The 13,191-nt window shown below is 36.8% G+C and overlaps 1 protein-coding gene across 4 annotated transcripts in view; it reads right to left on the reverse strand.

Annotated features, from left to right (window-relative positions):
- ttyh3b (tweety family member 3b) overlaps positions 1–9,306 on the reverse strand; it is a 69,070-nt gene extending 59,764 nt beyond the window's left edge. For 2 of the 4 annotated variants that reach the window (XM_073949201.1, XM_073949200.1), the window contains exons 1-2: positions 8,860–9,306; positions 8,400–8,546 (exon numbers count right to left, since the gene is read on the reverse strand). In XM_073949201.1, the coding sequence (XP_073805302.1) occupies positions 8,400–8,534 (135 nt within the window). In that variant the 5' untranslated portion in view covers positions 8,535–8,546; positions 8,860–9,306. The remainder of the gene's footprint in view (positions 1–8,399; positions 8,547–8,859) is intronic. The other 2 variants (NM_001431093.1, NM_001037387.3) reach the window with 1 other exon arrangement.
- Between the last annotated feature and the right edge of the window lie 3,885 nt (positions 9,307–13,191).

The following is a 13,191-nucleotide window of genomic DNA, read 5'->3' on the forward strand; positions in this document are numbered from 1 at the left end:
CAGCATTTATTAATCATAAACGAACATTTACTAATGCATTATTAACATCCAAGTCCATGCTTGTTACCATTAGTTAATGCACCATGAGTTAACATGAACTAACAATGAACTACTGTATTTTCCTTAACTAATGTAAACTAACATGAACAAATACTGTAGTAAATGTATTGTTCATTATTTGTTCATGTTAGTAAATGCATTAATTAACATTAACTAATGAACCTTATTGTAAAGTGTGACTGATTATTTACATGGACATAATCAAACTGAAATGATCGAAAACACACAACCAAATGACTAAAACTTCAAAATAAACATGAAAACAGAAAATACAAAAGTGCAAACAAGATCAATTGCTTGAAACCCAATTTGACTGAATCATTAAAATGTACTGATTCAAAATAGCAGTTCATTAGCGAACTGAACAAACACGACTATCTTGTTAACAATACGGCATATGAGCACCCAGTGTTCTTGTGGAGAAGTTTTATGTGACAATAAAAAAAGACAGAAAAGAAGAGGACAAAGTGCTGACATGTTTTGGCAGGTCCTGGTTTCCGGATCCAGACAAACTCTTGTGTCGAGCGCCCTGAGATCCAAGAGAACCTCCACTGGCGCAGCTCACATGTTTTCCATCCAAAAGTGCATATGTATGTCTTCTTGTCAGTGCCAGGATGTAAGCACAGTTTTAAAGGTGGTTGAAGGGAGGCCTTGGGGGCTGAATAATGCTGAAATAGCAGTGGCTATGAGTGTGCCAGAGCTCATATTAGAGCATGTGTGCTATCTTTGTCTCATTTAAAAAGACTGCTGTGTCTGTTGAAAAATCTGTTTAGAAAGGTGTCTGTTGTAAAAAATAAAAAGTGCTACTTTTCCTATATCACTATATCTCACACTGTAACTTTTTTCTAATTATTTAATTTGTAAAGTTAAAATTGTAAAATCTGATTAAGTATTTCATTATTGTACCACTGTCACCAATTAACGACACTTTATCAGTAGTTTATAAAAAAAAATACATATGCACATTTTACTTATAACACATTACTCAAACCCAGAGAGCCGATAACTGATTCCAGAGCTGTCTATTTCTTAATCACAAGGATTTTGGAAAAATCATGCTACACTGAAGAATTGAGTATTATGCTAAAAAATCAGCCGTCATCATTTGTTTTTTATGTATAAAAATAGAAAACTTTTCCTTTTACTCTGTAATACAATTGCACAATACAACTGTATAATAGAATCAACTTTAAATAAATAAAATCTATGAAAAAAGATAGTTTTCCCAAAAATGAAATATTGCTGATGAAAATTATCATTAATACACAGCCTCTACACACAATCAAGAGTGTGTTCACAACAGCCAGGATCTCTTATAAAGATGTCTGTCTATCAAATGTTGGGAATCAATGAAGATTGAGGTCCAGATAGAGAACATACAAACAAATACAATCCATATGCTGCAGCATCCAGGATAGACACAAGCTCCATTTAATGAACCATATAACATGTCTTGTTTTGCTGTTGTAAATAGAGTTGTCAAAATTATCAACTTCAGTACAAATACAGGGGTAAAGCGATAATCGTTGAAGCCAATCAGTGATATCTGTTGAGCATGTGAACACAATGCCCAATCTGCATAAAACATGCTCAGCATAGCATACATGTTAGTGGGAAAGGAATGTTTTTAAAGTTCCAGTATTCATCAGTACTGAAGCTGATACTTTTGTCATGTGTTCCACACATACACTATTACTGGACAAGAAGCAATGAAATCTAGGGCTGGCCTATAAAATCGGTATCGATATTTATTGAATATCAATGATTTATGTAAGTTTGTCATTTCCAATGAAGGCATGCGACCTGCATGATGCGCATATAGGAGCGACGCGCACAAGTTGTGCAAGCAGCACGCACGTGAACCGCACGCAATTTCCAGTCGCACCTAGTTGAAATCTTTTCCAGGTGCTTTTTACTTTTCTCCATAAACTTGCATTGGAGCCGCACCAACGGTTTGTCCGTTTGTGATCCATTGAGAAAATGGTGGATGGTCACTTAGTTACGAGAGACACCGTATAGCGCGAGTCACATCAGGTCAGAATAATAACACATGCAAAAATGAGTAAAGCAGCAATGAGGAGATTGTAAATAAAAAGGATGCAAGGATGTCGCCAGAGTGGCTTTTTGGTTTCTTTTCTTGTGCATCCCAGCCACTAGCTCCCCATCTGAAAGGGGCAATGTAGTCATTCAACTGCACAATTTGTAAGGTTGCAGTATTTATTTGAATAATGATAGTTAGTGTACTATTTCATTATTATTCACACCTCAATGCTGGCTTTGATTGTTCAGCATTTACACTTTACCATTGCACACACTTTGTAACATTTTATTCATCAGGTTTAAGAGTCTCTTTAACACTTATGTTTATTTTATTATAAGATAAGAGATATTTTGTTTACATATTTTAGTTTATGACTATTAAAACTCTTTGCCTTATTAATGTTGGTAAATTCAAATAAAGTGGTTAAATTAAAAATCCTAATATTCCTAAATGTATTGTTATAGAATATTCAATAATTTTCAATATCGAATGATATGAAACTTGATATCGTGATAATTTTCCCCCAGCCCTACTCAGAACCATTTGAAAAGGCTGTGGATTTAATGTAACACTGTTCAGTTTCTTACAGTAGGCCTGTATGTTTTTATTTTTGACTCTTAATGTCCCAGTAGCTGCTGATTTGCATTTAACAAATCACCAAAGTCCACGGTTTGAGCTAAAGGTCTTCTCTAATATTTTACTGAAGCCAAATAAAACGTCACCTACATCTTGGATGGCCTTGGGGAGAGTACATTAACAGCAAATTAAATGTTTTGGATGATCTATCCATTTCATTAATACATACCGATTACATTTGAATCATTCATACATTTCCATTAATTCTCTGTTGTACTGGCACGAGATCATCACTAATCAAGTAGTCTGCTTGCTCTCGAACCCCCATATGTCCCAGTATGTCCCAGTGTGAGAGTGTGAGAATGAGAGCGAGAGGAAACTGGCATAAAGACTAAGTGTCCGTTCGACAAAAGGATGCCTGCAAAGCACTCTGGGATACATCAGGGATTAAAGCGCATTTCCAGAGAAGCCCACAAAAGGGGTGCATTCATCTTTAAAAAAAAAAAAAAAGAGAACAACAACACCCAACCACCCCCCTCTTCCCTCCCATCTTCCTCTCCTCTCCTCCTTGCTCTCTTCCCTTCTGCTCTGCCAGACCAGACAGACCCAAGGGCTTGTCATGACCTCATCTCGCACTGATTTACCCCCACATACCCTGTGGCTTTCCTGTGACCTCAGATCTAACCAACTAGGCCAACCTCATCTCCAAGCACCCCAGATAAAGCTGGTCTTCACGGTGTCAGTACATTCACACACAAGCACACCGGTATCACTCCGGAATCACGCAGAATGTGTCTTGACCTTGGGAAACCATTCAAATGACAGCCAAAAGCATTCAACCAAATCTCCTGCGATGAATGAGCTGATGTCTTTAATTGAGATTTTACAATCGGATGTTATTTACTACATACTTCATATCTAAATGAAACAATGTTATGAACTTGAGATCGGTTTCTAATGCTGTGACCTTGAGTTTCTATTCATCACAGATTTCCTTTTTGGAAACAAGTCACTGCTGTTGGCCATTTTATCCTGCGGTGTTGAAGTGACAGCTATAGCTAGTGAGCAAAGGCAACCATGACTGCAATTTCACGCAGCTGGATGCCATTTCCTAATGGTCCTCTGGAGAATGGATGCTTTGACAAAGTAGCCTCATTTTATGAAGTGGACAGTAAACAACACTTCTTGACATTTGAACTCGAAAGGCGTCTCTGTGACCTCCATCTCTGTCTGAAAGAAATCTGATACTCAAAAACAGTAAAAAGAGCTAAAAACATACTGTGTGCTAGAAGCCATTGATATCATTATGGCTAGATATGCAACGATTACAGATTTTGGTTGTACGATTATAGTCTGAGATTTCACGGTTATTATGATTATTATGCATTCATTAATTTTAAAACTCTACAGTTTAGGAAACCACATGAAAACTCCTTTTAAGTGTTATTTATTGCTGCTCAGAAACCAAATAATACAACTCAAAATAATAATAATAAAAACAAACAATAATTCATTTCTCTTTGGACTTAAAAAATAAGTGAATGTGAGTTATTAGCATTTAAACATAATATAAATGACAACAATTAATAAATAAAGAAAAATAAGAATACATTTTTGGTCCAATGTAAATCTCTTTAAAAGTATTTAATTATGTAGTGGAAGTATTTCCCTTTTAAAGAGAACACATGTTGTCAAAGGCTGTTGAACCTAAAAGGCACCTTTGATCAACTATTTTACAAAAATGTTTGGTGTTTTCACTTTTGGATCAGAGTAGAAAGATGTATATTCCATACAATGTATGAAGCTGATTGGTGAGTTTTTGTCAAGTGAGCATGGTGCGCTTGCGCCATTCTTAAAAGATGTTTTTAGATAATTTGACGCGTCACTCCCAATATGTGCGCACAAGCTGCACGCCTCCATTGGAAATAATGAACTTGGGTGTGCAAAAGAAGCAATATGTGAACGACCCTTAGTTAATAGCCTCAGAGTTAATCTAGTGTGTGTGCGTATTTGTTTAGTTGCAGCAGTTTTGTTCTGTGCGGTAATGTGGTGTTGAGAATCCTTAGCGATTAATTAACTGTGATGAATTAAAAGCGCCGTTAATAGTGAAATCTGTTAATCGTTGCATCTCTAAATATGGCTTGCAGACGTACAGAAAATGAACATAATATTTACAATTATTTTGCTCAAAAATTAGATGAAGGGCGACGCAGTGGTGCAGTAAGTAGTGCTGTCGCCTGACACCAAGAAGGTCGCTGGTTCGAGCCTTGGCTGGGTCAGTTGGTGTTTTTGTGAGGAGTCTGCATGTTCTCCCCGTGTTTGCGTGGGTTTCCTCAGGGTGCTGCGGTTTCCCCCACAGCCAAAAGACATGCGGTACAGGTGAATTGGGTAGGCTAAATTGTCCGTAGTGTATGAGTCTGAATGAGTGCGTATGGATGTTTCCCAGAGATGGGTTGCAGCTGGAAGGTCATCCGCTGCATAAAACATGTGCTAGATTAGTTGGCGGTTCGCTGTGGCGACCAACGATTTATAAAGGGACTAAGCTGAAAAGAAAATTAATGTATGAATGTGGAAGAAATGCATGATCAGAGCCAAACATCAAAATTAGGCATGCTCCGATCCATCAGTCGAAGATCAGTAATCACATTTCACAACTTGATCGATACTCAATGATCTGGCCAATCACATGAACCGATCGCAGGTATTTGTTTACGAATATACAACCAAGATTATACATCCACAGCGGTTGTTAAGAGTTACATGTTTCGCTGGAAGAAACAGCTGTGCTGATGAGGTGAACGCGAGAAAACCTGCTCCTCTGTGACATTGAGATACAGGTGATACAAGGTTATCTATAATAAAGAACTGCAAATAAGCAGATGTTACAACAATTTATCAATAAACACACACCTCGTTCTCTAGCTGTCCACGGCTGTGGGTTGCTGATCAAATGAAAAACAAAAAACGGGAAGGAGCTGAATTCTGCCGCCGTTTGCATATCAAATTTAAAAGGGACTTAGGCGATAATTTAGTGTACAGTTTATAAGCTAATTGCAAAAAAATTAGGGGGGCTGAGGGCTAGGCAGCCCCCCTAAAATAGGCCTAGCAATGCCCATGGACAGGAGACAAAAAAAAACAACTTTGCTAGTATTTCATAGTATTTGGCCAAATCAGCATACACTTCAATCAAGACTAATCAAAGGTAGCACTTCCTATTGTGCTGGATTAGAGCCAGAGCTAATTAGAAGAAGGTTTCAAAAGGCTTTCCTATAACTGAATTGTTTCCCAGTTATTGCTTTGCAGGGCTCGAAATTAACTTTTTTACTTGGTAGCACCGGTGCTCCCAACTTCAAATATTTAGGAGCACCAAAATAAATTTAGGAGCACCAGAAAAAATTTAGGAGCATCCACCAAAAATGATTGAGCACCACTGCAAATTGCTTTTTAAGGGATTTATTGTATTTTAAAACAACATTAATAGGACTGACAAAAACCAGAAAAAACTATCTAACTAATGCTGCGAAGACATTGATATTTGTGTGCAATAATTCCAAAATGAATGTCTAATAATTATAGAATATTAATGATGATGAAAATGACAATAATAGTAAAAATGAATTACATTTCTCATTATGATACTGCCTTGAATGTGCATGAATGTAGGTTATCTGCTATAAAAAGTCTGTTACTTTATGAAAAATAATTGTATAGTTTGCATCAAACAAAAATGAAGCATTGCAGTAAGAAATATTTATTTGGTACTGCTGTTTTTATATGCATGTCAATTTAATAAATAAAATTTCTGCTACAAAACAAACAAAAGATTATAATAAATCATTTAATTCAATGATGAAAGCTGCAAAGCAGTAATCAGTAAATAAATAAAAAAATAAAAATAATATACACCTCAAAAAAGAATAGACAAAAGAAAGAAAGTAAAGTCTCACTTCTATCACTTTAAAAGATTTGGTTTCAGTTAGTGTCAATTTAAAGGTTCAGTCTGAGATGATCTTCATTTTTCTGTGTTAGTGGAAAAGCTGGCGAGTCAGCCGACCCAATTTATGAGCAGGCAGCGCAAGATTCTTGCGATGACCACCGGCGGAATACCGCTGTTTGTTATGTTTGTTATTTAGTAAAGGCGAGCTTCTTTGGCAATGAAATGTACAGTATTAGATTTGACTTTTAGCGGACATTTGCGCTGAACACGCAGTGAATGCAACGCATGGAGATTCGGGCGCCTTCTCCATGAAGCGCGTACTTGATTGATCTCAGCTGGTGGATCATTATTCACCACGTGACGTGTCATGATCGCTCTCATCTGCACCTCAATTTTAGGTGGGGTTTGCAAACCTGTGTGCTTTAAGTTTTTACTCTTCTGCCGTTTGCATTTCCCGTGGTCATAAAAGCTCCTTCGCTGTCATCTGACAGCGGAATACCTTGAGTGATTGACAGCTAATATGAACCAATATAGCGGCAGGGAAGAGCGATTCAGCATGTTTTTACAAAAAATCAAAACAGGTCGCACTACAACCATTATCAGCAGTCGCACTAATGCGCCCAAATATATTATGAGGTCGCATAGATTCATTTTCGGGCGCATATGCGACCAAAATGGTCGCAATTTCGAGCCCTGCTTTGTAAACACTCCAAAAAGTGGGTACTTCCATTTATAATTCCAGGAACAGATTTGTAGTTGGAATCTACCCAGCAACAATGTCTGATTGCTTAAAACCATCATAATAACAAATGAATGATAAACCAAAATCTTTTCAGAGATTTCAGAAAATTCAAAAGAAATATTTAGCTATAATTATCTGTTCCTGAATAATAATTTCCAAATTCATATGCTATGACACTACTGAAAAAAAACAGTAATACCAATAAATAGCATGATGTCAACACCGAGCAAATCATCTAATTAAATGTTTACTCTAAGACCCATACTGACAGACAGGTTGCTTTTCCATGTTTTGGCAGCAGTCCCTTGATAACGCTGCGTGACTAAGATCAAAACTACATGCCTCTGCATTATAAACACAACCGATGGCTGCTGCATATGCATGTAGAGCTGCATTATATATGCACCGTTTCTTACTGGGTGTTGATTTCTTTTCTGTGGGTGGGTAAACACGCAAGCGCGTCTTCACCCAGCTCCAGAGCATAACATCATTTCTGGACAGTAACTGCTCACTGATTGGCCAGTCTGTGCAGTCATGTGCAACATGAGGAGCTCAGTAGGATGAAGTCATTAAAACTGACTGCAAATCAATGCTACTCTTTTAGCGTAAAATACATCCCAGCTTGACCAGAAGAAATGTGTGTGGTTGTTTAGGTTAGTACTAATCAAGATATTGGATTGGTATAATCATGTTATTATATGATAAAGACACTCTGCTTTGAAGATATAGCAGCAGTGCTTTACTTTGTAATCCACAAGTATTGTCTGAGAGCATTGAGATACTAGTGTATGCTCTGAAAACATCTCAGTGATGCATTATCAATGTTTGAAATCATATATGTCAAGTTTATCAATCATACATATCTTTGTGAGACTGCCTGACAATCTAATACCTCAACCATAACTAGCTGCCACACTGCAGTAAAAGCCTTCAGAGGGTGACGTCATGTTAGAGAACATCCTTTGATGTTGCCGCTTGGCACGAACGCATCTGAATGTGTTGACTCGCGTTTCCAAACCATGTAGCACCTGAACTCGACCTACCTTCTGATAATCCGAGTCATCCGGTCGGAAATCACTGCTGGTCTGCTGAAACTGTAGGTTGAAGTGCGGGAGGCGATGGAAAAGGTTAACCCACCACGGTGGAGAATAATTCACCACTGCAGCCATAGCGTTCATCCAGATCTGTGACTAAAACACACACAGAAAACACGATGATGCATTCAGTGGGAAATACCAGCCTCTTCATCACGTCGCATTGCATCAAATGCCTTTAAAGTGTGTCTTTAGAAGCTGCATGCAGTAAAGCAGGGGTTAAAATCTGCACCAAAAAGACCCTCAAACAAACAAATGAACATTTTGATTTAACACCCTGTAAATAACAGTCTCACCTAAAGCTTGTGTTATTAATTACACTTGTTCTTACATGCAATCATTCACTCGCGCTGTCTATATGCCACGATTGGAATCTGACAGGCTTTTGTTATCGAGAACGCATCCTTACCCGTTATATCAGACTAAACCATGGCTCCAGCAAAACCCTGCAGTGGTCGCAACAACACTAACGCCTCGAGTCCGTCGATGTTTTTGGTGTAAAAGAGGTATTTAGCAGGTTTATCAGCGCGGTGTATCAGCAGTCGGAGTGGTTTGTCCAGCACAGCCCATGCGTCACCGTCGTCTGCATGTTATCCGCTGGAGCTGAAGCGAGCGAGCGCTTTAAACCCGTCCGATGGTCATCGCGCTTTTGTTTTAAGGTGGTCCCGCGCCGCTTTCTTCCAGTGAGCGCGCGCGGTCAACGCTTGTGCTTTTATGTCGCGTTAAAAATTAGATTTATGAAATACACGACGGTATCACGCATTACGAGCGTGAACTAGAGATTTATGAGCAGCATACGGTTAGAAACGGGCGGAATTGTCAATCATCCACGTCCATGTGTTCCAATCAATACAGTAATGTATTAGTATGTTTACTGACCTCTAGCGGTTAAAAGACGAAACCTCGAGTCAAATCATTTGACAAAAGGTCGTCTCTTCTCAGGCTCTTCTCTTTTAGTCTGTGGTTTTCCTCCAGAAATGTCCTTGTTGTTATGCATTTGTTTCTTGTTCTGAATTCAGATGTATATTTAAGCTGCGCTACTGGTATTAAGGACCTTATACAAATCTTTTTTTTGTTGTACTTTTTTATTAACATAAGTAACGGAATACATAGAACATTAAAGTGTGCTAACATTGTGTGACCTGAATACAAAATACACATATTCATTATACATCTAGTAACAATGATACAAGGGATAAGAAAAAAGAAAAACAATTATATAAAACTGAATAAAAAATAAATATAAATCAGAAGATATAAAAGATAAATATCTCAAACTATGCTTAAATTATTAGGAATGTTATGTATACCAAAGGGATCTGATAATGTAAAGGTAATAATTATAATGATAATATTATTTTTTCAGCAGTTCAGTTGTTTTATCAGCTGTCTTATTTTGCGATAGACAGATTCATAATAAAGTTTCAAGTCAATTTAAACTGTTCTATAGGCAAACACTGAATAACTCTGCATTTGTGAACATGGAAAAGGCCACAAGAGTTAATTTTTTTTTACATATTGTCCATTTCCTTACAGTCTGACTCCCAAATCAAAAACAATTAATTAGTTGTCCTAAAATCAAAAAGTGTTTTGTAGGCTGAGAAGACAAGCCAAGATATTTCTGTCTAAACTTTTTCTACAAAATTGCATTCTGGAAAATGAATGCGCCATTGTTGTTTCCCGGTTAGAATTACACAATGTGCATTTTGAGGATTTTTTTATATTAAACTTAGACAGTAAAGAGTTACAAGGATAGTAATTATGAAGGATTTTAAAATAAAGTTCTTTCATCTTATTAGGTCCTTAAAACGTATTGATACCAGGCCAAGTTTTAATGGTGGACAGAACCGGGTAATTTAATTTCTGCTGTTTAAAAAAAAAGCTTTCAGGTACATGCTAGATTTATTAAGAAAATGTCTTCTAATGTACCAATTATTACATTTATTATCAGTAATTTCCACCACTCCAATAGCTAACTTTGACATTTCACATTTTAAGTCTGTTTAAGCACAGATTTTAGTCAGATGTAGTTTTGGAGTCTCTCAATTTTGAAAACCTCATTAAGAGTAGTAAAGTATAAAGCACTTACCCCTCCCTCTGAAATATTTTTTACCAATGTCTTTCTTTTAACATATTCAGCCTAGTTTCTCCACAAGAATTTAAATAACAAAGAATCAATAAATGAACATGTCTTCCGGTCAATATATAAAGAGAGAGACCTTATACAAATCTACTGCAGGCCCGTAGCCAGCCTGGTGAAAGGGCTGGTTCTTTTTTCTCATATACGCCTCAGTTTTTATTTAACTATGAGATTTAAATACTGTATTTTAGCTATATATATATATATATATATATATATATATATATATATATATATATATATATATATATATATATATATATATATATATATATTTATATATATATAATTATTATTATTATTTTTTTGCTGGATTAGTCAGATGTCATCATAACCACACTTTTTGATGTACTAAAAATATTTCCTAAAAAATTACAATAAAAAGTTAAAACAAGACCAATTTTAAAAATACAAATTTGTTACATTATATATCGATAGGAAAAACTAGCAATCTGTTAAAGTTTTAAAGTAAAAAAAAAAAAAAAAACTGTAGCCCACGATCATTTATGAGACAAAAGCAAACTGGCCAGCACATGCAACTGTCCTCAGTCACAATTTGGCCACTAAAAATTATAGTTAAAACACAATAATAATAATAATAATAATAATAATAATAATAATGAATTCTTTAGAATTTTTCTTGTCTCTTTAGTAAAAAAAGTACATTTGGAAATTCCTGGATATCAATATAGCCAAAATATATTAAAATTAATTTAATATGGTCCGCTTCTGGTGCTTTACACCTTTTTATTTTACCTTTTTATTTTTATTTCAGAAAAAGGTCCAAGATTTAGAGTAAAGTTACCTGTAAAATGTTTTCTCTGTTTAAAATCAATACAGTAGTGAAAGAAGACTTCTTTTGCATCAGATTATAATCCCACCGAAGCAGCAGCCGACAGAGGATCCGTTTGGTCTTAAAGTCTTTTTCGATGGATTATTAATTTTATTACTTTTTATGATGGCACAGCAGTCAAAATACGACAAATGAGCTCATGGATGGGACAAATTCTGGACCTTTGTCAGTGAGGGGTGGGTCTTCCCAACCCCCCTGGCTACAGGCCTGAAACGTTAAAGCACATGTTTTATGCCTATGGTAAACATGTTTTTAATAGAATTTTGACTGTAAAAGCGCACATACAGGTGTTTTAGGCGCAGGTCCGATTTTCTCCAGGTCATCATTTATTTTGTTTATATTAATTTTGTCTAAAACTTATTATATCTGTCCAGTTTCATCTGGAATGCATCACCTTCTGAAGTGGTTTGAGCGATCGGAAATCGGATCAGAATTAAACGAATGAAGTGAGGAAACACCCTCATAAACACAGACGTGACGGGAATATATATGTTGAATATAAATATATTATATTAATTGTATAATAAATATATTACATAATATTAAATTACATAAAAAATTAAAAGGACAATCGCTGGACATTTTGGCAGTGGGGTGGTTAGTAGCAAGTAACATGCTATTAGGTTTAGTGACCGCTAGATGGAGTTTTTGGATAATAAGAAGCTTACCAGGCTCACTTTTTGTTTAAATGTCCCGCATTTGACTTTAATTATATTTATCTGTATCCATAATTTACTGCATCCCAGAATATTACACAGCACCAAAAATGTAAAAATATATATTCAATATATTTATTTTGTTTTTTTATCCACACCCGACGGAACTCGCCGTGACGAAAACTCCCGAGCTCCAATGAGATGTGCTTTCCTCAGCGCTCACCATGACAACAAGTCTCACAGCAGTGACGTAGCATTGTAAACATTTGCATATGCATTCCTATAAAGCTCGTCGGTTCTCTCTCCGTGTTGTCAGTTCGCCCGGTGTTGCTGTTTGTACTTGACCAAGGTGAGTTCAATACCTGACGGTACGAGTGGAGCCACGCCAACCTCACGAAGTCCGCTTCGTGAAGCTTCACTCGGGCCCGTCTGTGTTGTAGTTCCTTGCGGTTTGCGTACATAAACGCAATATCGCGAAGAATATTACGTGTTTGTTGCTCGAAATGTGCCGCCGAGCAACATCCAGTGAATACTGGCACGGCCTGGCGCCCGGTTTGCTCGTGCACTCCCTGGGGCGCGGTACTCGTGAACCCTTGGCAGGGATCAATACGAGTCCTGAGGACCCTGAGGGAAACACGGGAGGCCGGTATTGGGACCCCGCTGCGAGGGTTATGGTGGGTGGGAGCAGCGGGGCTCGCTCATCGTCTATTTTAAACTATAGTTTTAATCTTTATTTTACTATAGTTTAAATTACAAACCATGGTGACTGTTATGTTTTAACTGTATGTCTGGCTGTTGTAATGTTTTGCTTTGTTTTTCAGCAAAGTTGTTGAGCAAAGACGGACTATTGAAGACAACCGCGGGTTATATCCATGAGCGCGCGCATTATTAATGTTTCCGTGCTGTTTTCTGAAAGTTTATCTTGTTTAGATAAGTTTGCAGGTCAAACAAAATAAACTACTCTTTCTAAACACCTGTCTCGTGTTTTATTTGTCCTCTACAGCAATACACTGTCATGCAAGTCTGTTGACTGTGTTTGTATGCAACATGGTTTGACAATACAGTAGTCTAACTAATAAACAGTTGTTATAA

This window comes from Danio rerio, chromosome 1 (genome assembly GCF_049306965.1).
Source record: "Danio rerio strain Tuebingen ecotype United States chromosome 1, GRCz12tu, whole genome shotgun sequence".
NCBI lineage: Eukaryota > Metazoa > Chordata > Actinopteri > Cypriniformes > Danionidae > Danio > Danio rerio.